Consider the following 22,404-nt stretch of genomic DNA (forward strand, 5'->3'; position numbering starts at 1 on the left):
ACTCTATGCCCAACACGAGGCTTGAACTCACAATCCTGAGATCAAAAGTAGCGTGTTCTACTGACTGAGCCAGCCAGGTGCCCCTCCCATTATTTTGATGTTGGGTCTCCTGGACTGCTGCCATGATTGTCTCATCTTTTCTCTCCTAATTCTGGGAGATTTGCTCAACTTTGTTTTCTAACTCTTCCATGAATTTTTCATTTCCAGTATTACGTTTAATTTCAAAGTACTCTTTTTGGTTTTCTCTGAATGTTTTTTTTTTTCTTTTTGGCTAGTTCTTATTTCTTGGTTACAATATATTCCCTGGTCTCTCTGAGGAAAACAAAAAGAGCATTTTTGAAGTTTTAGTCTCCATGCATGGTCTCTGCTTTTTGTGTGTTTTCCCCTGTTTTTCTTTTTCTTTTACTGTATATACCATGTTAGAGGCTTTCCTCAAATGCGCATAATTGGTTCTTTAATTAAACTTGTAATAAGTACTTCCAATGAAAAGTACAGAGAGATTTGACCTAATTATAGGGGGAGGGTCATGGGCATTTCTTTGGAAAAAGACATGTTGGAAATGAGCACTGAGGGGCACCTGAGTGGCTCAGTCGGTTAAGCATCTGACTCTTAGTTTCAGCTCAGGTCGTGATCTCAGGGTGCTGAGATCAACCTTTGTGTTGGGCTCCACGCTCAGTATGGAGTCTGCTTGTCCCTCTCCCTCTGCTCCCCCCCCGCCCACACTCTTACTCTCTTGCTCTCTCAAATAGATAAAAAACTCTTAAAGAAAAAAAAGAAATGAGCATTGAAAAGTGAGAATGTAAAAAAGAAAAAAAGAAAAAGTGAGCGTGTAAAAGATGCAGGATGTGGGGTAGGTGGAGGGGGGCCAGAAAGACGGGAGCAGGGGATGACGGGAAGCCTACCAGGCATTGACCGTTGCCTGTGCAAGGTCCTGAGAAAGAAAGAGTGAAACAGTGAAACACAGAGTACCATGAGTCTGGAGAGCAGACAAGGGGAGATCACGCAGGACACTACAGGCCACATCACGAGTCATGCCTTTATCTTAAAAAGGAGGAGGAGCATCTGGATGGTAACAGGAAGATGACATGATCAGATTTGCATTCTGACAATCACAGACTGGGGCGCCTGGGTGGCTCAGTTGTTGGGCATCTGCCTTCAGCTCAGGTCGTGATCCCAGGGTCCTGGCACCGAGCCCCACGTCGGGCTTCCTGCTCAGCAGGAAGCCTGCTTCTCCCTCTCCCACTCCCCCTGCTTGTGTTCCTTCTCTCGCTGTCTCTTTCTCTGTCAAATAAATAAATAAAATCTTAAAAAAAATCACAGACTGGCTGCTACATGAGAATAGTTACAGAGTCATTATCATGTCACCTGGGCTTAAGATGACCGTGACTTTGACCAGGGTGGGATAGCGGAGATAGAAAGGAATGAATGGATGTGGAATCCATTCCAGACCGGATGATTAATCAGATATGTGAGTATGGGGTAGGAGGTGGGGTGACACGCTTGAGGATGACTCAAGTTCCTGACTTACGCAGTGAGCTGATGGCAGTGCTATGGACAGACTGGGAGAATCCTGGAAAGGCTGCCTATCTGGGAAGAAAGTACCTGAGTTAGCTTCTGGACAAGCCCTTGGATGTGAGAATGCAATAATCCCATCCTCGAGACGTTGCTGGTTCATTCTCAGTCTGTGGATGACCCGTTTCTGTATTTCTTACCTCTGGTTTCCCTCCTCTAGATGACTCTTCCTTTTCCAGTTTCCGCACCTTAACAAAAGTATGGTTGTGGGTTTCCCGTAGCCAGGGATCTGGCCTGTTTACTCAATAGTATAAATGCTTTATAAATACTTGTTGAAAGGAGAAATAGGGATGCCTGAGTGGTTCAGTCGGTTAAGCCTCTGCCTTCAGCTCAGGTCGTTATCCCAGAGTCCTGGGATCGAGTCCCACATTGGGCTCCTTGCTTCTCCCTCTTCCTGCTCGCCCTGCTTGTGCTCGTGCTCTCTCTCTCTCTCTGGCAAATAAAGAAATAAAATCTTTAAAAAAAAGAAGGAAGGAGAAATAAAGAAAAGTGAAGTGTGCCAGTAATAGTTGGAGACACAGAATAAAATGGCACATCTTCCTGGATCATAAAACTGACAATTTCGCTTGATATTTTGTAAAAAAAAATTATTTTATTTATTTATTTTAAATTTATTTTACTTTTAAAAAGATTTTATTAATATATTTAAGAAAGAGAGAGCACCCACGCATGAGCATGGGGAGGGGCAGAGGGAGAAGCAGACTCCCCACTGAGCAGGAAACTAGATGTGGGACTCGATCCCGGGACCCCGGGGCCACGACCCAAGCTGAAGGCAGATGCTCACCAACTGAGCCACCCAGGCGCCCCTATTTATTTATTTATTTTTTAAATTTTATTTATTTATTTGACAGAGAGAGAGCACAAGTTGGGGGTAGGGGCAGAGGAAGCAGGCTGACTCTCTGCTGAGCCGGGAGCCCAACCCAGGGCTGGATCCCAGGATCCTGAGATCATGACCTGAGCCGAAGACAGATGCTTAACCAACTGAGCCACCTAGGAGCCCCTTTACTTATTTTTTTTTTAAGATTTTATTTATTTATTTGATAGAGAGAGGCAGCCAGCGAGAGAGGGAACACAAGCAGGGGGAGTGGGAGAGGAAGAAGCAGGCTCCCAGCGGAGGAGCCCCAAGCAGGGCTGGATCCCAGGACTCTGGGATCACACCCTGAGCCAAGGGCAGACGCTTAACGACTGAGCCACCCAGGCACCCCCCTTTACTTATTTTTTAAAAATATTTATTTATTTATTTTGAGAGAGAGAGAGAGAAGGGGAGAGAGGAGCAGAGGGCAAGGAAGAAAGAGAATCTCAAACATGGGGCTCAATCTCATGACCCTGAGATCATGACCTGAGCTGAAATCAAGAGTCCGACACTTAACCAATTGAGCCACGCAGTTGCCCCTGTAAAAAAAACAACAAAAAACAAAACAAACAAACAAAAAAACCCCACTAAGTCAAGTATTATAACTTCTTGGGGCACCTGGGTGGCTCAGTCGGTTAAGGGTCTGCCTCAGCTTAGGTCATGATCCCAGGGTCCTGCTCCGTGGGGAGTCCGCTTCTCCCTCTCCCTCTGCCACTCCCCCTGCTTGTGCGCTCTCTCTGTCAGATGAATAAATAAAATCTTTAAGAAATAAGTATTATAACTTCTAAGTAATTTCAAATGGTATTTTTTTTTAAGATTTTATTTATTTATTGGACAGAGATAGAGACAGCCAGCGAGAGAGGGAACACAAGCAGGGGGAGTGGGAGAGGAAGAAGCAGGCTCATAGAGGAGGAGCCTGATGTGGGGCTCGATCCCATAACGCCGGGATCATGCCCTGAGCTGAAGGCAGACGCTTAACTGCTGTGCCACCCAGACGCCCCTCAAATGGTATTTTATATGAAAACATCGGAAGAGACTTTGAAGCAGAATGCGAAGTTCCTATGAATTTCTAGAATTCAATACACGTCAAGGAAGCGCTGTTGTAGCTGCCCTGCCTAGGCAGTGCCCCCTGCTTCCCTGCCCCCAGCCCCTTCACCTCCCCAGCCCCGCACGCTTGCTTGCTGTCAGGGTGGAAGCCTTTGGATTTGGGGAAGAGCTGGGGTGAGGGACGAAGGGCAGGAGCTTGAAGCAAACAGTGTTCAGACAAATTGCGGAGGGGAGCAAGTAACCAGCAGAGTAGCAGAGCTGTTCTTTCTTTCTTTTTTTTTTTTAGATTATTTTATTTTATTTTATTTATTTGACAGAGAGAGAGCGAGGACAAGCAGGGGGAATGGCAGATGAGAGGGAGAAGCAGGCTCTCTGCAGAGCAGGGAACCCGAATTGGGAGGGGGGGCTTGATCCTGGGACCCTGGGATCATGACCTGAGCTGAAGGCAGCTGCTTACTGAGCCACCCAGGCATCCCTAGCAGTGCTGTTCTAGGCCAGTGTGGCAGCAAGACTTTGTGGCGTTCCAGTTCTTCAGGCTTCTCAGTCCTCTCCTAGCCATGCCCTGACCTGGGCTCTGGGGCAAACACCGTGCCGGTCTCTCAGCCCCCAGGATTAGCAATGCCAACCGGTGAAGTTCAAGGAGGCAAAGGAGTCCTTTCAAGGGCACAGGCAGGCAGGCCAGAGTGAGCAGGACAAAGCTTAAGCCCAAGAAATCATTTCCTATCCCTGGAATGTCAGACACTACCCCAGAGTGGTTTTGGGGTTGGGTGGTGGTAGGCAGGGAGCCCTTTGCAGGGACCCTCACATTGCACGACACAAAGGAACTCCCATTCTTCTACTCCTAAAGGCCCCTGGGTTTACATCCTTACCTCAGTTGAAAGAGCTCCCTAGGTCTGAGAAGTGCTACTGTGTCCAGTTCCTGCAGAAAATGTGGCAAGTGAAGGTTTGTTGCCCACCAGGTGAGAGGCAGGGAAAGAATATGTTCACAACATGGAGTTAAGTGGTATTCTTGTTTGCCGGGGAAGCTGAAATGGACCTCTGCCCCGTGGTTACTGCATTCCTGAAAAGCACTGAAATCAATACTTGGTGACTGTAAGCCTGGCTTTCTGACTGAAGCATCCTGACCTACAAATACCACTTCGGAGGCAGTGTAGATGACTTGATTGATCTCCAGTTGTCAGGTGGATCCTATTTTTCTACGTCGAAGTTTCTCCACTCCTCAGCCTTTTTAAGAAAGAAGCAATGTTGTGTAGAAGGAGCCCTGAACCAAAGCAAAGACCTGGATTCTAATTCTGGTCCTGCCACAAACTAGCTGGGTGTGCTTGGATAAGTCACTTAACTTTTCTAGGTTTCATTTTCTGTAAAATGAAATAATAAGACTGGATAGTCTTGAAGGTGATGTATTAACAAAAACTCACGGTTACAAGGGGAAACAAACTGAACCCATACTCACTTAAACAAATATAAAGCTTTTTGGCTTGTGTGACTGAAATTCCAGGGAAGTTCTGGCTTCAGGCAGAGTTTGCTCTAGATTCTCAAAGGATGATAGAAATCTCCATCTGTGGGGCGCCTGGGTGGCGCAGTCGTTAAGCGTCTGCCTTTGGCTCAGGGCGTGATCCCGGCGTTCTGGGATCGAGCCCCACATCAGGCTCCTCCGCTGGGAGCCTGCTTCTTCCTCTCCCACTCCCCCTGCTTGCGTTCCCTCTCTCGCTGGCTGTCTCTCTCTCTGTCAAATAAATAAATAAAATCTTAAAAAAAAAAAAAAGAAATCTTCATCTGTGTCCCCTCTTTCTATGGTGGCTTCATGCTCAGGGAAGCTCTCTTGCATCCTACTGGCTTAGCAATGTTAGCACACATGCTGTATCTTAGCCAAATTTCTAGCAGAAGTCAAAGTGCTGAGGCTCAGAAGCTCTGCGTATGTGTCATGAACTCATTTCAGGGAAAGAGGATATGGTGTTTTGATTGGCTAGGCCTAGGTCACATGCCCATTGACAGGGGAGTGAGAGAGGGGTGGTTTTCAAAGGAAATTCTCTACAGTGCTAGGCAGGCAAAGATAGCAGACGTTGACCACAGGTGATGTAATGGGGAAAAAATGGGTTTGAGTCTAGACCTGGTCACTAACTAGCTGGGTAAACCTGAGCAAATTATCTAACCTCTCTGAGCCTCAGTTTTCTCATCTAAATAATGGGATTAATCTCTATTGAGTGGGGTTAAATAGGATAAAGCATAAAAGGCCACTGATATGTGGGAGAAGCACAACAAATGTGCAGGTTGGGATGCTGTGACTTTAAGTTAGTGATTCCAAGCAAAGATTTCATTTCAATACAAGAGCAGCTCTTTAAAGAATAGCTTCCCTTATGTACTTTCCTGCTAAGTGAGGGCTCCTAATTTTCAGCCTGACAAATCCAAATTTTATATAGGATAAAACCTTGACAACTCAGTTATGGAGATTTCTGTTTAATTAATTTTCTTGATAATGCAAGATTAATTTGGCTAAAAGATTCTTTGGGTTTCAAACCTTGGCATTGAAAATCACTCTAAATTGCCTGAATCCATTCACTTGCTCTAAGACCATTCTATTGAACAAATTGGGTTTGCTTTTGATGGTGGCGGATCTTCAAACATTTGAGGGCTTTGTAGATCAACAAGTTGGTGCCAAGAGGAGACCTTCCCAAAGCAGAGCTTCCACAATCCAGTATTTCATTATAAATCGGACCACTAGAGCGAAGAAGAAGTGACTCAAAGAGACTGCATTCACTAAAGACTGATGCAATTACTTGCATAGCAATTTATTAATTTATGATCATGATAGTGTTTCAAGACCATAAAATACCAATGTCCCCCATCCAAGAAACCCATGCCCCTATGCCGGAAGACAGATAATTCATCAGCCAGTAGTTTGGCGGCATGGAGTCAGTCTTGAGGACCACTTCACTAGGCCATGATGAGGTCTGACAGATCACTGCCACAGTGACCCAACTCATTGCACCAAATGTAGCATTTGCCAACCTCTGCATTTTTGAGTTTCTCTTTTCTAGGGACCCAATGGACCCGGCTTCTCTGAGACCCATCATTTATATCTGGTCCGCACCATCCATAACGGGTCTATTTGGTGAGATATCTACTTAATCAATTAAAATTATAATGCAGTCCTGCCTTCCTGAAGTTTCACTGGGTCACCAGGATGAAAATTTGCGTGATCCCAAATTCTTCAGGTGTTCCCTTGTGTCCTACCTCCACCAGTAGCTAATCTCACCCTTCCTGTACAAGTTTTACTGGTTAACCCACAGAAACAGCCAAACTTCCATAATGGTCAAGGTCTTGATATCTCTCAGAGATACTATCAACTGTTAGCTGGAAGGGTGCTCACTGGAACCATGAATTTATGACAGTGGCAAAAGAAAACATGCAGGCCTTGGAATGAATCAATATTGACCTCAACACATACTTAGGGAACAGATTCCTGCCATGGTTTGCCACACTTCTTTTTCTTTGAAAACCGAAGACAATGTTTTTGTTAAGACATTCAGCGAAGATGGCAGATTGAGTTTGGAGGATTCTACTTCTATTAAGGACACGCACACTGTGCTAGAATTCTACTGTTTGTCTATCTCAACGTTTATACCTTTGCCTCTCTGGCTTTTGTCTGATTATGTGAAATATCTCTGCTCTTATTTTTTGCCTGTATTTGCTTCCAACTGTGGCAATTTCTCCTCAGTCTCTATTTGTTATTCTTCCGTTGTGCTGTAATGACTCTATGATGGGCATCTCTCAAAATCTCTCCCTTATTTTTTCCCTCTTCTTTCTTTCTTCCTCTCTTCATCTATCTCCTCCTTTTCTTTGTTCCTTCCTTCGGATGTTTTGTTTGTTCTGTTTGTCTGGTTTTTGTGTGTGTGTGTGTGTGTGTGTGTGTGTGTGTGTATTTATTTATTTATTTATTTATTTATTTATTAAGTAATCTCTATACCCAACATGGGGCTCAAACTCACAACCCTGAGATCACACATGCTCTATCACCTGAGCCAGCTAGGTGCCCCCTTCCTTTGGATGTTTATTTAATCAGTCTTCTCCCTCCACTCCCCTCCCTCTCTGTGGTTCTCCTCAGTCTCTTTGCCTATTCTTCCACCTCAATCTACATCCCTGATTCTGAGTTCTCTTCGTCTTCCTACCAGTCTCCGCCTTTCAGTTCCTGTCAGGCTCTGTCTTTGTGTTTTGCACTGTAGCTGTTTGTCCTTTGTCTTCCTGCCTGTCTCCAACTCAACATAGTTCCTACTTTCTTTTTCTGCCAGTGAATCTTTCCATTGAGTGCCTCCTCCACCTTCTGTTCTTCTGCTTCTCAGCTCCCCTAATTCCCCTCATATCTATTTCCCCCTCTTTCTTCTCTCGCTCTGCCAATCTCTCTAAATGCCTCTCTTACCTCCATCTCTCCTGGTTGTTCCTCCTTGTCACTCACTCTATTTCTCTGTCTAGACCATCTGTGCCTTGTACCCTTGGGGTCCCTTCCTGTCAGCTTTTATTTCTATTTTTCTTGTCCTCTTTGTTTATTACCATTTTGCCAGTTTTATGACTTTGGTTCCTGTCAGCACCCATGACAGTCTTAACATTTCCGCCAAGGATTCCCTGTCTTGCCCTCCATCTCTCTTCACCTCTGTCTCTTCAATACAGGTGATTCTTCTCTTTCTTTCTACCTGTCCCTCAATCTATGTATGTCTATTTCTATCATCCCTTTTGTCTTTCTCTAGCTCAGCTTTTGGGCAGAATTTTTTGTTTAAATCTTCCTGTCTCTTGCTTTTGCTCATGGATCTTTTCTGTGGATAATTAAGGGTTATCTCTTTCTGTCCACTGTTTAGTAGAAAAGCAATCTTAATCTGCTTTACACTTCCCATAACCTGGCTGTTCCGCCTGAAGAAAGGAGAGATTTTGTGCCATGGGGTGGGGGGAGCAGCAGAAGTGGTAGGGGAGAGGGGCACCTGGGTGGCTCAGTCAGTTAAGTGTCGGGCTCTTGATTTCAGCTCAGGTCATGATCTCAGGGTTGTGAGACTGAGCCTGGCATTGGGTGTAGAGTTAGTAAAATGAAATGAAATGAAATAAAATAAAATAATTTTTCCTGTCTCTTAAGTGAGATGAGAGAATGAGAATTGGGTGGTAAGAAATTACCCTAGGGGTGCCTGGGTGGCTCATTCAGTTAAGCAACTGACTCTTGGTTTCAGCTCAGGTCATGATCTCAGGTTCTCTCTCTCTCTCTCCCATTGTCCCCCCTCTAAAAAAAAAAAAAAAAGTGGCAGGGGAGAAAAGAGAGGGAGAGCTTGCCAATGAATCCCAGAAGAGAGTCGATATTCCTGAGTCCCTCTGCAGCCAAGTGAAAGCCTTCCCTCGTCTACTTCTGCCTCTACCTTCATTCTTCCATGAAAGCCTGGCCTCAGAAAACACTACACTTGGCACCCAGAATGGGCGTCTGAGTCCCTGCTATGGCTCTGGATGTAAGTACTGTCCTAAGAAGACAGACCTAGTCCCATGCTCACTCCTTTAAGAATCTGCATTTTCTTTGAAAAGGTCAGAAGATAGTAAGAAAATTTAAAAGGCAGATGTTGGGCTTTTTAAAAATTTAAAAGGTGGTAGAACTAGCATTAAGTACAAATACAGTAACGTGGCTTTGAGAACCAGAAATATCAGCAGCAATTGTAGTGGTCCAGTTCTTCTGTTTCTTGGCCACTAGTATGCCCATCCCTACTGGCTACAGACAGTACCTATTGCGGCCTCCTCCCCCTGCTAGAATTTGGTCACAGGTGAGGTCTCTCTTCCCTCTGAACCCACTCCCTCCACATCAGATCTCTCTGGTCCTAACAGGACCTCACGTTTCTTCACCTGTTCCTGTGCTAAAAGCAGAGGACGTCATTGGCAGTTTCCCTTAGCTTCATGCCTCCTGCCACCCCTAATTGGTAGCACTGGCTGTACTTTGAGTTAGTTTTCTGGAAGAAGCAGTCATCTGATGATGGAATTCACTGAACAATAGCCCAGTTTCCCACCCATCCATGAACATCAGCATTTCGTCTCAGATCCTAGGAATGGGGGAGGGGTGTGAATTATTTGGAAGAGGGACTGAGATACTAAAAATTCAGTCCAGTCCTTAGCCCAGTGAAGGACTGTACACTGTGGACCACCATCTCCTTGTCCTGGCCCTACCTCCCCCCAGGACTGGCAGAAGAGGAGCCTGAGGCCTCTCTCTAGTCTTTCAGGCTAAGAGTGGAATCATCCCTACTGACAAGCTCACCCTCACAACATCTCCTTGTGCCCCTGGTTTCCTTGTGCCCAGGGATGGGTGGGTGGGGCCGAGACCGCAGGACATCACTGACCAAAATACGGACACCCAGTGTGATGCTTATGGCACCCACAGTGACCAGCCCAGTTCCACCGAGGATGACCAGAGGAGGAGGCACCTGGTGTTGCTGCTGGATCAGCCACAGACTCATCCACGCCAGAGGCACTAGGCGGAAGAGGGCCAGAGTGGCCAGGGTGGCCCAGCTGGCCATGCTGAAGGCCAGGGATGGGGCCTGGTGAGAAAGCAGCAGCAATTTCCGCAGGTGCAGGCAGGCAGAGTTCAGCTCCAGGAGCAGAGACACCACAGAGAGGCCCACATAGTGGCTGGACAGAATGGCAGTGCTGAGGCAGCTCACTACCTGGGGAACGGGAGTCAGAGGTCAGAGGATCTTCCATGACCTCCCACCCATCATGTACCAACATTCCAGGCCTTAAGACAGGGCCTCCTATGCACTTTGTGGCACCCTATCAAAAACCTGTCCTTTATACTTACCCTCATGTTGGGGCCTGAATGGCCTTAAAATAACCCTTCCATAGGATGGAAGCAGTCTTGGCCCAGAGGCCGTCTCCCCTGGGGCAGCATCTGCGCAGTAACTCCCCCTGCCCCCCACTTCCATTCCTGGGCTTTCATGCCCCGCGCCCATTCCCCATACTGGGACTCCCCTTTCTCAGAAAAGCGCCATATGCAACATTTCTGCAATCAGATGGGACACCTGAGGGAATCCAAGCTACTTAGGCAGTGCTCAGACTCCAGCTGTGGCTAGCAGCCAATCCTCCTCCCCCAAACCAGCCCAAGGCTGATGAGATCAAGCCCCAACAGGGGTCAGAGACTCTGGGAAGTCATTGGACAGAAACCTGAAGAGAAATTGGGGGCCCTAGCCTGAGCATACCACCCTTCCTTCGTCTCCTTTCCCCAAGTCTCACCACGAAATGATGACAGAGAAGTTCCCAGGCCTGGCCCAAGGTCTGGTTCCGCAGCATGTCAACTCCATCCGCCAAGAAATAACCTATGGGCATGGCATGAGGGGAGGGGCATTAGGCCTCCCCTAAGTTGTTCTACATACCGGAGAGGAATCTTCATCCTCTCCTTTTTCCAGGTCTTTATTTACCTTCAGCAAAGCTGCCAGAAATATTTGACCCCTGTGGTGAGGGGAAAGGGGACAAGAAAGGTATTACCATTGTTAGGTTGCTCCCCGACAAAACGGCCCAACCTTCCCTGCAGACTCACCCACGGACACAGCCACCAGCACCAGGGCCCAGGGCGGGTGGCCATGAATCGGGTCGGCAGCCATCTGAGGGTACAGCGACAGCCTGTAGGAGATGGGGGACAATGGTCAGCTTCGCGCAGACTCAGACCCCATTCTCCCGCTGTGCACGCTCACCCACCCATTCACACCCCCACCCCGTGTCAGACTCTCGAGGTCCCGCTTCGATTTCGAAGTTGCCCGCGGGGTCTTTCAATCTCAGCTTTCCACCCCTCGCCCTCACCCCAGTGCCTCCCGAATCTCTATAGCCCGCACCCGAGCAGCGCCCCGACCCCTGTGAGCAGGCTGTGCACCAGGGAGACACAGATGTTCCGCCACTTCCAACGGTCCTGGGCAGTAGATGCCGGCGTGGGCAGCAGCTGCAGCGCCCAGTGCAATCCCCGGAAGGCGGCGAAGGAGGCGCCGGTCACCAGGAGCCCCCAGTGCGCCATGGCGGGCTAGGTCCGGTTCAGTCCCTTGGACCCCTGCGCTCTCAGCCGGGACTCATCCAATGCCAGCTGCGGGGACTGTGAGTTGGCTTCCGGACAAGAACGGATCCTTGGCCTCCCCAGCCCACCGCTCCTTTGGAATCCGCTGTAACTTTTCCAGGGTTTGACCACGCCCCCATCACTCGGCTAGGTGGCGATTGGAGCAGCCGTGGGGCCACGCCCCGGAGCCACAGCAACCGATCGCGTCCCGCCCTAGCGGGGAACCGAGGGTTGGGGGCTCCCGGGGACCAAGTCTGTCAATCGAGCTCAAGGGGACTTCCCGCATGTCGATAGGGGTCTTCCCCAATGCCATGTGTCCCAAACCCCTCGAAGCTCAGAAATAGGTCGCTAATCTCACCTGGCACTCTTACAGGCCCCGCCCCACTGCTTTTCACCTCCTCTCCCCACGCTAACCTCTTACCTGCTGGTCATCCTTCTTCCCACGGCACCCTCACCGACCTGAAGGTAGAGGGCAGCGAACACCCACTCCCACTTGCTTAAACATCGCCACCGCCCTGCTCCGCACCAGCCCCCTTCTCAGCTGTAGGGGCACCTCACTTCCTTGGAGCCACCCTTTCCACCTCCCGAGGTTTCCAGACATTTGGCACATCATAGCAACCCTATGATTCCAACAGTCCTGTTCCCTTACACAGTACCTTAAATGGAACAACAGCTCCCATTTTGGAGAAGCGACCCACTGGGGACTCCTCCCCACAACCACTTTTGGAGGACCTACAGAGCAGCCTTGCTATTAGGAAGGGGAGGCAAAAGGAAACCACTCAGCACCGAAGTCTTGAAAAGCACCCCTCCCCCCAGGGTTTGGTACACGTCAGGTGGATAGAATTCTCTATTCCAATCTGAGGCTGCAAGGAGAGGTCACACAGGGTTACCTCAAGGTTGGGGCAGAATCAGAGAAAAACAAAGACCGCTAGAATTCTAGAACCTTTCAGCCTGGAGAGGAAAATCCCACCCCCACTTCCCCATCTTCCATCTCCTGAAGTGTGGCAGGTTTTTACTGTTTTCCTTACTCCACACCTCTTTAGCTGGCCAAAAGCCAGCAATTCAGAGAGCTGTTTCCCGTCCATGGAGAGGGTAGATTCCAGCTACTCCTGGAGAATGAAGTTTTCCATATTCTCACAACCCCTTTTCTTCACCAAAACCCCATTATGTCCAAGGGGCTAGAGGCACCCCTTGATTCCTCCACACCCACCTCTCCAAGCTTTTAAAAAATTACACTGATTCTTTTAAATTTTATTATATGAAAACCACACACAATATAGAAAATTTTAAAGTTACAGAAAAGCCAAAAGAGGAAAATTACAATGACTTTGTTCCACTGTCCAAAGATAACCACTATTAACATTTTGTCTTTTTCATCTGTTTTATGTATACAAGAATATACCCATCTTTTAAAAAACAAAATTGAGATCACATAATACACACTATTTTTATAACCTTTTTAATATTCAAAGAGCATTTTTCTTTCCAAATGTTCTTCTACATGACTTTTAATGGCTGTGCAGTACTCCACCATCTGGATGGATATACAGTGATTTACTTAACCAATCCCCCATTGCAAATTTTCATTATGGCAGAAAAGAAATGAATTCCCAATCAGACAGTTATTTCTCATTTTCTCTACTGCGATACTAGTATGAGCATCTTGTAACTAAATCTTTAATTATTTTCTTAGGATAAATTCCCAAATGTAGAATTACCGGGTCAAAGGCGATGGAAACTTTTAGAGTATTTGAGACATATCACCAAACTGACATCCAGGAAGGCCGTACCAATTTGTACCCCCATATGCAAAGTATGGGAGTGTTTAGTATTTCTTTGCCAACACTGGGTCTTTCTTTTTTTAAAATATAGTTTGCTAAGGGAAAAATGCTTTCAGCTATATTTGTCTTTTTTTAATTACTAATGATACACATTGTTTTTCATGGTTTTATCCATTTGAATTTCTTCTATGAATTTCCTATGTATGTCCTTTCACAGCTGGTTCTTGCTCCTTGAGGCTGCTTTATATAAAAATTACAGGGTAGGGAGGTAGAAGTAGGAGGCTGAAGCCACAGGATACTTTAATACAGTCTCATATCTCTGAGGGAAGCAGTAAGTAACACTGGAGAGAAATAGTGAATGAGGCAGATGGCTGGGAGCTTGTCCTTGATGGAGGCTCACTGTCCTCCTCCCTCCGGGGGTGCTCCTATCCTTTATGGGTCCCCTCTGCGGGGTGCCCAGACAGAGCCCTGTGCTCTCCAGGCCTGGTCCTTCACTGGTCTTCTGCCTGCCTCTGTGTTCCCAGGGTGCTCTTCCCCATCTTGACTTCATGATGGCTGAGGATGGCAGAGCCACATACCCAGGGCTGGAGGGAGACACTGTGGCCAGTGAAGCGGCGAGGGGAAGAAAGGATGGAAGCAATGTCGAGGGACAAAGCAATCTTTGTTGCAGACTATGAGTTGACTCAGTTTACCCACCCGCTCCACCGCAGTCCCACACACATCCAACTTAGGCTGCAGGAGGGTGGGTTCAATGAGCTACTCTCCCCTAAATCTCCATTTCTCATAAATGGAGAAAAGGACCCTGCTACCTCTATACCTCCTGCCCCACAACAGGACAGCTTCCTGCAGCCCCTGAATTTGGGCACCTTCAGGCAGGGAGACTGGACCATGGTTGAGCCACACCAGAGCCTGAGCCCCAAGAGCTAGCCTGCGTCAGGACCTGGGGGTGATAGGTTTATACTGCTTGATGCCCTAAAAGGGGTCACATCCCACAACCCACCTTGCCTGGTTGCTGGAGAGAATTTCCTGCCTGCATAAGCCTGAGCAGAGTCTCACAAACTATCCTGGAAGGTAAAGTGAGGGAAGAAACAGAGGAACAGCAGCTGGAACCCCATCAGGGGCTTTAGTCCTGTTTTAGCAGGCAGAGGAAGGCTGGGGCCACCTTTGCACGGTGGGATGTCAAGGGAGAGACTCAGTTCCTCCCAGCCCCTTGCACTGGTCTAACCCTAGCCCCCTTGCTAATCCTTCCCCCACCCTCCTTGGGTTACGTGTTCAGGGATGGGGGAGGGGCAATAGCTTATGTGAAAAGCTGTTTTGTTCCCACCCACAGGGAGAGGAGAGCCCAGGCTCTGAACAGTCTGCAGAAGTAGGCTTCTGGTTCCCTCCTGCATACTCAACTGTGTGATTCCCCATCTCACAGGTGAAGAAGCTGAGACAAGAGGTCTAAGGGTCCCACATACAGGTGATTATCCCTGAATCCAGAGTCGTGGCCAGTCTAAGGAAATAGAGGGAAAGGTAAGAGCATGGGGAGGACTACTCAGATGGGAGTTTCAGTACGACCTTTTCCCTGAAGAAGACATTTACTTCAGACCTCACCTGGAAAGGCAGTAGGAAAGAAAGGCAGACAAGGAAAGAGGGCCAAGAAAGACATCTGGGTAACGAGGTAGACAGTTTTCTTTGCTCCTGTTATCTTCCTCTTGTCACACCAATGTGGACCAACTAACCTTGGCTGGTCACAGCCACCTATTTCCCAAACCAACCGGGGTCTCTAATCTAAAATTGTTCTCTCTTGATGCGCTAATCTGGCTGAAGGCTCTCCAACTAAACAAGGTTCCCTTTCCCAAAAGGTATCATCACTTCCACTGTGTGGACCTTCCCAGCCCCAGTCCTGTCACCTTCCAGATGAAGGGGAAAGCAGCTCCTTCTCCTCTTCCTCCTCCTCCTCCTTGAAGCCAGGGGCAGAGGGCAACAGTTCTTCAACTGGCAGCTTTAGCTGGGTCAGGACATAAAGCTTGCCACTGAAGAACTACTGCGGCTCAGCCAGGTGAGGATGTGGGAGGGACAGGCTCCTAAAAGGAAAAGGAAGAAAAAATGGGAAGGATCGGAGCAGGGCAATGTTACAGGGACACTGTCCCACTGGCCATCTCCAACAGATGCTCAACCTTGTAACAAAGCATTCTTGGCTCTGACCTGGGCCTGCAGGAGCAGTTAACTTCGGTAAGAAGCAAGAGGCAGCTCTAAACATACTTCCTTGTGCCTCTTTCCAGAACCAAAGGCTGTAGAGAACCAGGTCTGCTCTCACCCCTCCTTGCCCCAGCTATCCATGGAAGGGTCCAGCCTCTTCAGCATTCAGAGAGGGCTGGACTTAGAACCCTGGGCACATTCCACCAGTTGCCCAGGTATTAGGTGAGAAGTTGTACCTTAGGTCCAGAAATGTGAGTTCAGTGATCAGCCTAACTGACTTGTTCCCAGGGAATTCAGCTGGAAGAGTTTTGGGGGCCTACATCTGGGGAAGAGTGAGGAAGGGAGGAGGTCTGGAGTTTGGAAGGTCAGCAGAGGCTCCAGGGACTATGAGGAGAGGACGGGGGACCAAAGGCTGGAGGGGAGGGAGGTATGGGCAGGGTGGATGGGCAGCTTCCCCAAGACTCTTAAATGCCAGGCATTCCGCTTGCGCATTCCGGGTACATCTGGTATGAATTCCAGGCTGTCTGCCGGCCCCTCCATGTCTGAACTTTGTTCCAAGTTCCAAGCCCCGCCCCCACAGTTCCAACGCATGAATCAGCAGGAAAAGCCGGGCCCTGCAGCATGGCCCAGGGAGGGGGCTGGGGGCGTGGCAGGCTTGAGGGCCGAGAGCTGGGGAGGGCGGGTCTGTGCTGACACTCAGTCCAAGGGCATGGCCCATGCCAGTGTAAGGAGCCAAGGCAGTCTTGCCTTGAGACTTCTATACTCAAAGGGTAAGAAAGATTACGGTGGGGGTGGGAGGTTTTCAAATTACAAAAACCCTCTTGGGGAGACATGAACTTTGTGGTATCTTTCTTCCCCCAGGTGACCAGTCCAACTCCTTCCCACTCTCCTCTGTCTGAGCCAGCTCTGTTCAGCCCATAGGACTCAACGGCTGCTCAGAGTCTGTGCCAAGCAGGTGCCCTTGGCTGCAGGGCGGGGTGGGCCCAGGGCACTGACCCTCTGACCAGCTGCTCCATCAACCCTTTGGCACCCTGACAACTCCTAGCCCAGTATGACAGCCAGGATGACAGGCCAAATGAGTTGGAGGCTGGAACTAGGGCCGGAGGGAGGTGGGGGCGATAGCCTAGCGAGAGGCTATAGGGAGGGGCCAAGAGTTGGCCGAGAGGTGGGGAGAGAGGGAGCCCAGTGATGACTAACCCAGGCGCCCCACCCAGCCAGCCGGCTTCCCAGGCGGTCAGGGCCAGGCCTGGGCTAGGGGCCCCACAACCGGACATGCTGGGGGGAGGTGCAGAGGTGACCTTCTCTAGGCCCAAGACGGCCAGTTAGGCTGGGGAGGGGGGGTTAGAGATTCCAGGTCCTCCTCCAGCCCGCTTCCCCCACCAACCGCGGTGAAACCCTAACCTTTGGGTTGCATAAGGCCCCCGCACCGCCGCCCCCTACTCCCCTCCCCTCCCCCCTTACATAACATCCCCTGGAGGGAACGAGAGGAGGGGCCGGCCCGCCCAGAGACCCCTTCCCTGCCAGGGCGCTCAATTGGCCCTGACCAACTGACTGCCAGTAGAGGAAAACTACTTCCCCGCTACCCGCCCGGTCCAAACCCTCCCTAAGCTGGGAGGCCAGTTCTTGTATCCTCTGACCAGGGGACGCCGAGGTTAGCTGCCCCCAGCCCTCTAGCCCCTTGTCTTCCTTCTAGCCACTCTGCAAAACCCTCCGCCACGACTGTCGTCCCGGACTCTTTCTTTAAACCTCCTGCCACACTACTCCAGCCAGTCTAGGCCCCCTCTCCCCAAGAGCTTCCCTGCCCCCGCCGCCCCCTCACCCCTCCCCCGGAAGGGCAGGGTGTGGCCACCAGGACCCTACTTTCCCCCATTACCCCGTTAGCATGGTTCCCTCCAGTGCGGCCGGGACCCCAGCTCACACCCACCTGGTGCTGGGTGGGGGGATTGCTGAGGGTAAGGGAGCAAATCAGTGCGTCCGTTCCCCACGGCCGGCGGCGCTGTGTCTTCCCTGCGCCCAGCACACACCGGCTCCAGTCTCCGATCAGCTGGCGGCGTCGTGACGCACAAGCAGCGATTGCACCGCCCAGGGCCAATCACCGCCCACTGCTGGGCAGCGTGACCACACCCACTCGGGGGCGCCAGCACTTCGCCCAGGTCCCGCCTCTCCAGGCGCCTTAGCTCTGATTGGCAAGGAGGCCACCCCTTTGCCTGGTGGAGCTGAGCTAGGCCACGCCCACGAACTCACAAGCTCGCCAATAGCTGAAAGGGTGTGGCTGAGCCCTCCGCCTAAGGCCGCTTGCTTTGAGGAGCGCTACGTCAAACCAGAGTCCTAAAGAGCAGAAGGAAGTAAAGGCGAGTGTGTTTGCAGTGCACACTGGTCAATGTAGTTCTCGGTCTGACACCTCGTTCCCAGAATCCTGCGCGCTCTGTGAGTTGGCATTTTTAAACTCATTTCTGAATCCATCCCGGCGAAGTCCTTAAAGGGCTACAGCCCCTCCTTTTGGGAGCCGTGAGTGCTTCTTTTAGACCACCCCGAAGCGGATTCGCTGACTTCTGCTCACGAGGCAATAGCTCTCTAGGGAAAGATGGATAAGGCCAAGCAGGAGTGGGTAGAACGGAAGGTGGAAATCAGCCTCCAGGGCCGCAGGCTCTTCCATTGGATGAGGACTCCTGAGGGATTTGGGGGACGGGAAAACTGCCCACCTCGCCTTGTGCTAGCTTTCACTGGAGAGATCTAGTCCTTCTCTCCTGGCGGGCTCTTACTAACCAGGAGACTTATCTTGTAGAGTGTGTCTCGTCCCAGTCGTAGACAGAGCCTCTCAAGCAGCAGACTCCTAACAAAAGATTAATAGTACAGTCTTCACCTGAGGGTAGAACCAAGACTTGTGGTCGGAAACTAGGGGATGGGTCGTGCCAAAGTGTAAACTGGTAAGCAACCCCATCCTCCGCCGAGTACCCCATTCTGTCCCGCCCTCCAGAAGCTTTTCACTGACTCAGGCCTACTTAGAAGGGATTTCAAAGGTGGAGACCAATGAGGAGGCTGCCCCTTCCCCAGGGGCCAATCAGAGCCTCGGGGGGGCGGGGAATGGGCAAAACCGAGAGGAACCCAATGACTTGGCAAAAGCTGCCGAACCGCTTATTTAAAGGGGCAAGTCTGGGACCCGTAGCAATTTATCACCCACCCGCCCCCTTCCCGCTCCCCCAAAGACGAAAGTGCGGACAGGGATCCATGACTTTTCCATAGGCTTGCAATTTAGTGTGAGGGTAACTGAGTCGGAAGGATTAGTCTGGGGTGTGAGATAGTTTCTCTGTATTAAATACGGGCTCCATCAAGTAATCGCTGTGGTTCCTAGGAGCTCCAGAATTCTGAGCCTGCGTTCAGAACATTGTGCCTTTAAGGAAACTTCCTGCCTTCCACCCCAGTAACAGCTGATTGTTGGAAAGTGTGACCTCAGGGGACGAATCAGCTGTTACCACATCCTCCTCCAGGCCTGCCCTCCTCCATCCCCTTGTTCCCCCCCACCCACCCCCGCGCCTCCGCCCCAACCCTCTTGGGTCGTGAGGGAAGAAAGGAGATGGAACCCCAAATATGGGGGACCTGCTTGTATGTTCTTTCCTCTTTCACTCCAAGACGGTCTCCGTCCTCCCTACCATCCCCCCACCCCCCAATCTGCTGGTTAGTTCCTCAGAGGTTCTGAGCTTGGAACGAGAGGTATTTCCTGTCTGCTCAGTCATCTCAGACCCGCCTTCCCAGGTCTAAGAGGAGGCCAGTATTGGGGAAGCCCAGAATGGTGGCTGGCACCAGGGTGCTCCAGGAATGGGTGCTGGGGAAGGTCCAGTGAAGCAGCAAACCAAACCTAGAGGAGAGGAATGGCTGTGGAAAGCAAGCCTTCAGGGGTCAGAACCCTGCTCCCCAGGCCATTTGCCCCCTACTCCTTACCCAAGTTGCCTATTCCCACCCAGACAGGGACCAGCTAAGGGGACTCTCTTGGCTTTGCTCATTTACTCCATTTCTAACCTCGATGCCACCTGGCCCTTGTTTTATTTACACTGTCACCCTCCACAGGAAGGGTGCTAATGTGGAGCTTCCCAGGGGCTGCGGGTAGAAGGCACTGATCCCAGGAACCAGGGGCTTTGACTGGGAAGTTCTGCAGGAAGACCCAGGTAAATATTTTACCCCAGCCCTGAGCTGGGATTCAGGGTCATTCCAGGACAAACTTAGTGTGAAGTCCCAGGACTGACTTGGCAAGGTTGGGAGAAACTGAGCAGGGCCTTGGCCAAGCTTGGAAGAAAGAGAAACCTCACCAGCTGCCACCATTATCCATTATCCTTATCTTGGAAGTCCCATTCCCTTCCTACCCAAGGCCTTTGGGGTAGGCCCATCTCCACTTTGTTCTGTTAACTCTCTCTCCCCTCACCCTCCCACCCCATAGGGCAAAAGCACAGGCTTTGAGTCCAGGGTTTCTCAACCTCAGCACTATTGACATTTTGGGCTAGTTTCTTGTTGTGGGGGCTGCATTTGTAGCTTACTTGGCATCCCTGGCCCACTAGATGTGGCACACTTAGCAGCCTCCCCGGCCCAGCCTCCCACCCCGACCCTGCAGTTATGGCAACCACAAGTGTCTCTGGACATTAAGAGATGTCCCCTGGTGACCAAAATCTCCCCCAGTTGAGAATTGCTGAATTAGACAAACTTGGATTCGAATTCCAGCCCTTACCAGCTGTGAACTTGACGCAGGTACTCAATATCTCTGTACCTCAATTTCCTCATCTACAAAAGAGTGAATAATAAATTGTAGGGATTAAAAAAGGATTATATTTGAAGACACCTAGCACAGTATCTGGCCCACAGTTGGTGCACTAAATGTTAGCTTCCTGCACTTTTCTCCCTGCCAGATCAGCAAGAACTAACCCCGCTCAGCATGGGCTGACTGCCTGGGCAGCTGCAGCTTCCCTCCCTGCCTATCCAAGCCATGACCTCCAGGAAACTCAATATTGAAGTTGGCAGAAGGGAGTGGCTAATTTGGTCCCAGATTCCCCAAAGCCCAAGGGTGCTTGGGTTGGGATTCCAGGGAAATGTGGGAATTGAGCTGTTATAGATCATTTCATCAGGATGTGGCCTGCAGATGGCCTGCATTAGAATGAACTGGGGTGCTTGTTAAAAATTCAGATTCCTGGGTCTCACCCCAGACTGCTGAATCAGAAGTACATCATCAAGTTTGAGAACCACTGTTTTAGGCCTCGGATTGGGGAAGGTGTCAGTGCCCCAGCAATCTTAGTGCACGGGTGCCCAGCATCGTAAGGCCATCCTATTCAAGGGAAGAAAAGAATCCTTAAGTTAAGGTTAGTTACACTCAAGGTCATTATTGTATTGCCGGCGAAACCACTAGAGGGCAGAGCACACACCAACTTGCAGGAAGGAAAAGTAGGGCCTGCTCAGTCTAGGTAAACAGACCAGAGCAAAGACCAGGTGGACCCGATTTTATCAGTCCTCAGCAGCAGGCACTACCTATTATCAAAACCTGTTCTCTGCCTTCAGGTACTCAGACCAAAGTTGGGGATGGAGATTGTCAGGGAACCCCTAACTTCTCAGGTGAACAAATAATACTGTATGGCCAAGGAGTACAGTGAACACTGGTTTTAGAACGACATAGTCTTGGTTGGAATCTTGGCTCTACCGCTTCTTACCTATGTGACTTTGGGCAAGTTACCTAAGGTAGTTGGCTTCTTCATCCTAAATGGTTATAAAAATATCTTCTTAAAAGGGTTGCGGTGAGGATTAAACAAAACAAGATATGCAAAGTGCTTAGCAGGGTGCCTGGCTCCTAATCAGTGCTCCCTGAATGATGGTTGTAAGTTATTACTGCCCAAGGCCATGTGACCAAGCACATCAGGGCTCCTGCTGCTTCAAGAAAGAGGATACAGATGGAATGAGATCACAGCTGAGCCGTTTGTTTCCTCTGTAATTAGGACTTTAGTTTTTCTTAAGTGTTTTTATGGATCCCCCAAACCTCTACACCAAACTCCTCCATGAGGCAAAATCTCCTTCTAGGAGAGACTCAGAAAAACAGCTAGTGGTTTTACTACACTGACCTATCTGTTCTGCAAATGAGTCAGAACTGAGACCCCTGGAAGACATGTAGTTTGGTGCCAGCTCTCTGGTTTCTGCCCCCTGTCCTGTGCGGCATCCTCCCTCCCTCCCCCGCAGCCAAGGTAGCAAGGCTCTGACCACAGCAGCAGGCTCTGACACCTCAGGCAGATCTTCAGCGCGAAGTCTTGGGGGACATTTCCTCCCAAGAACCACAAACATCTGGGCCTGGGACACTTCTCTCCCTCTCAGATCGCCCAGAATTTGAAAGAAAGAGAGAGAAAGCCCCAAGAGGACTGGGGGGGAGGGGGAGGCGTGGAGGAAGGACTCCAGGGCAGAAAGTTTGTGCACCAGCTTCTAAGTTTCCATTCTGCCACTCGGACAAGTCTCTTTGGTGGCTCTTGGTTATCGCTTTGTAAAATATAAACAATATTAATTGTCTTTTCTACTTCAGGGGTTGTAAAGATTAGATGGAATGTTACTGATGAAATGTGTTGGAAAACTAAAAGCTCCTTCACTTGGTAGGCAGCATGGAGGCGCTGAAGGGACTTAATGTCAAAAGCCCCAGCTCTGCCTGCGGTTTCTTATCTGTAAAACCAGAGGGGCAGGTGGGATCAGCCCGCTAAGGCTGGAATCTCTGGGAAAATCCTCCTTAAATCCGCGTTCTGGCGCGTGCAGGAGGAAACAGGGAAGGGAGGGAAAAATCTCATGGGCAGTTCAGCATTTCTCTCCCCAGCGCCCGGAGGGAACGAAGCCGCCACCTGACCGGAGCAGAGCACGGGGAAGGAGGGCACCGAGGCCTGCCAGGCGGTGGCGCCGGCGGGAGGCGC

The 22,404-nt window shown here is 49.9% G+C and overlaps 1 protein-coding gene and 1 long non-coding RNA gene across 2 annotated transcripts; one reads left to right on the top strand and one right to left on the bottom strand.

Moving 5' to 3' along the window:
* Positions 1-7,354: 7,354 nt before the first annotated feature.
* TLCD2 (TLC domain containing 2) lies at positions 7,355-18,468 on the bottom strand. Its single transcript, XM_057317992.1, has 6 exons — positions 17,412-18,468; positions 15,199-15,372; positions 11,311-13,900; positions 11,019-11,101; positions 10,715-10,797; positions 7,355-10,149 (listed from the first exon to the last, which is right to left on the bottom strand). Exons 3-6 carry the CDS (start codon positions 11,484-11,486, stop codon positions 9,697-9,699), a joined length of 795 nt encoding a protein of 264 aa, XP_057173975.1. The 5' UTR covers positions 11,487-13,900; positions 15,199-15,372; positions 17,412-18,468; the 3' UTR covers positions 7,355-9,696.
* LOC123002032 (uncharacterized) lies at positions 17,818-22,374 on the top strand. Its single transcript, XR_006411505.2, has 3 exons — positions 17,818-17,914; positions 19,553-19,650; positions 22,311-22,374. It is a non-coding gene; the product is annotated as an uncharacterized LOC123002032 (long non-coding RNA).
* Positions 22,375-22,404: the final 30 nt, after the last annotated feature.

This window comes from Ursus arctos, unplaced genomic scaffold, assembly GCF_023065955.2.
Source record: "Ursus arctos isolate Adak ecotype North America unplaced genomic scaffold, UrsArc2.0 scaffold_24, whole genome shotgun sequence".
Lineage (NCBI taxonomy): Eukaryota > Metazoa > Chordata > Mammalia > Carnivora > Ursidae > Ursus > Ursus arctos.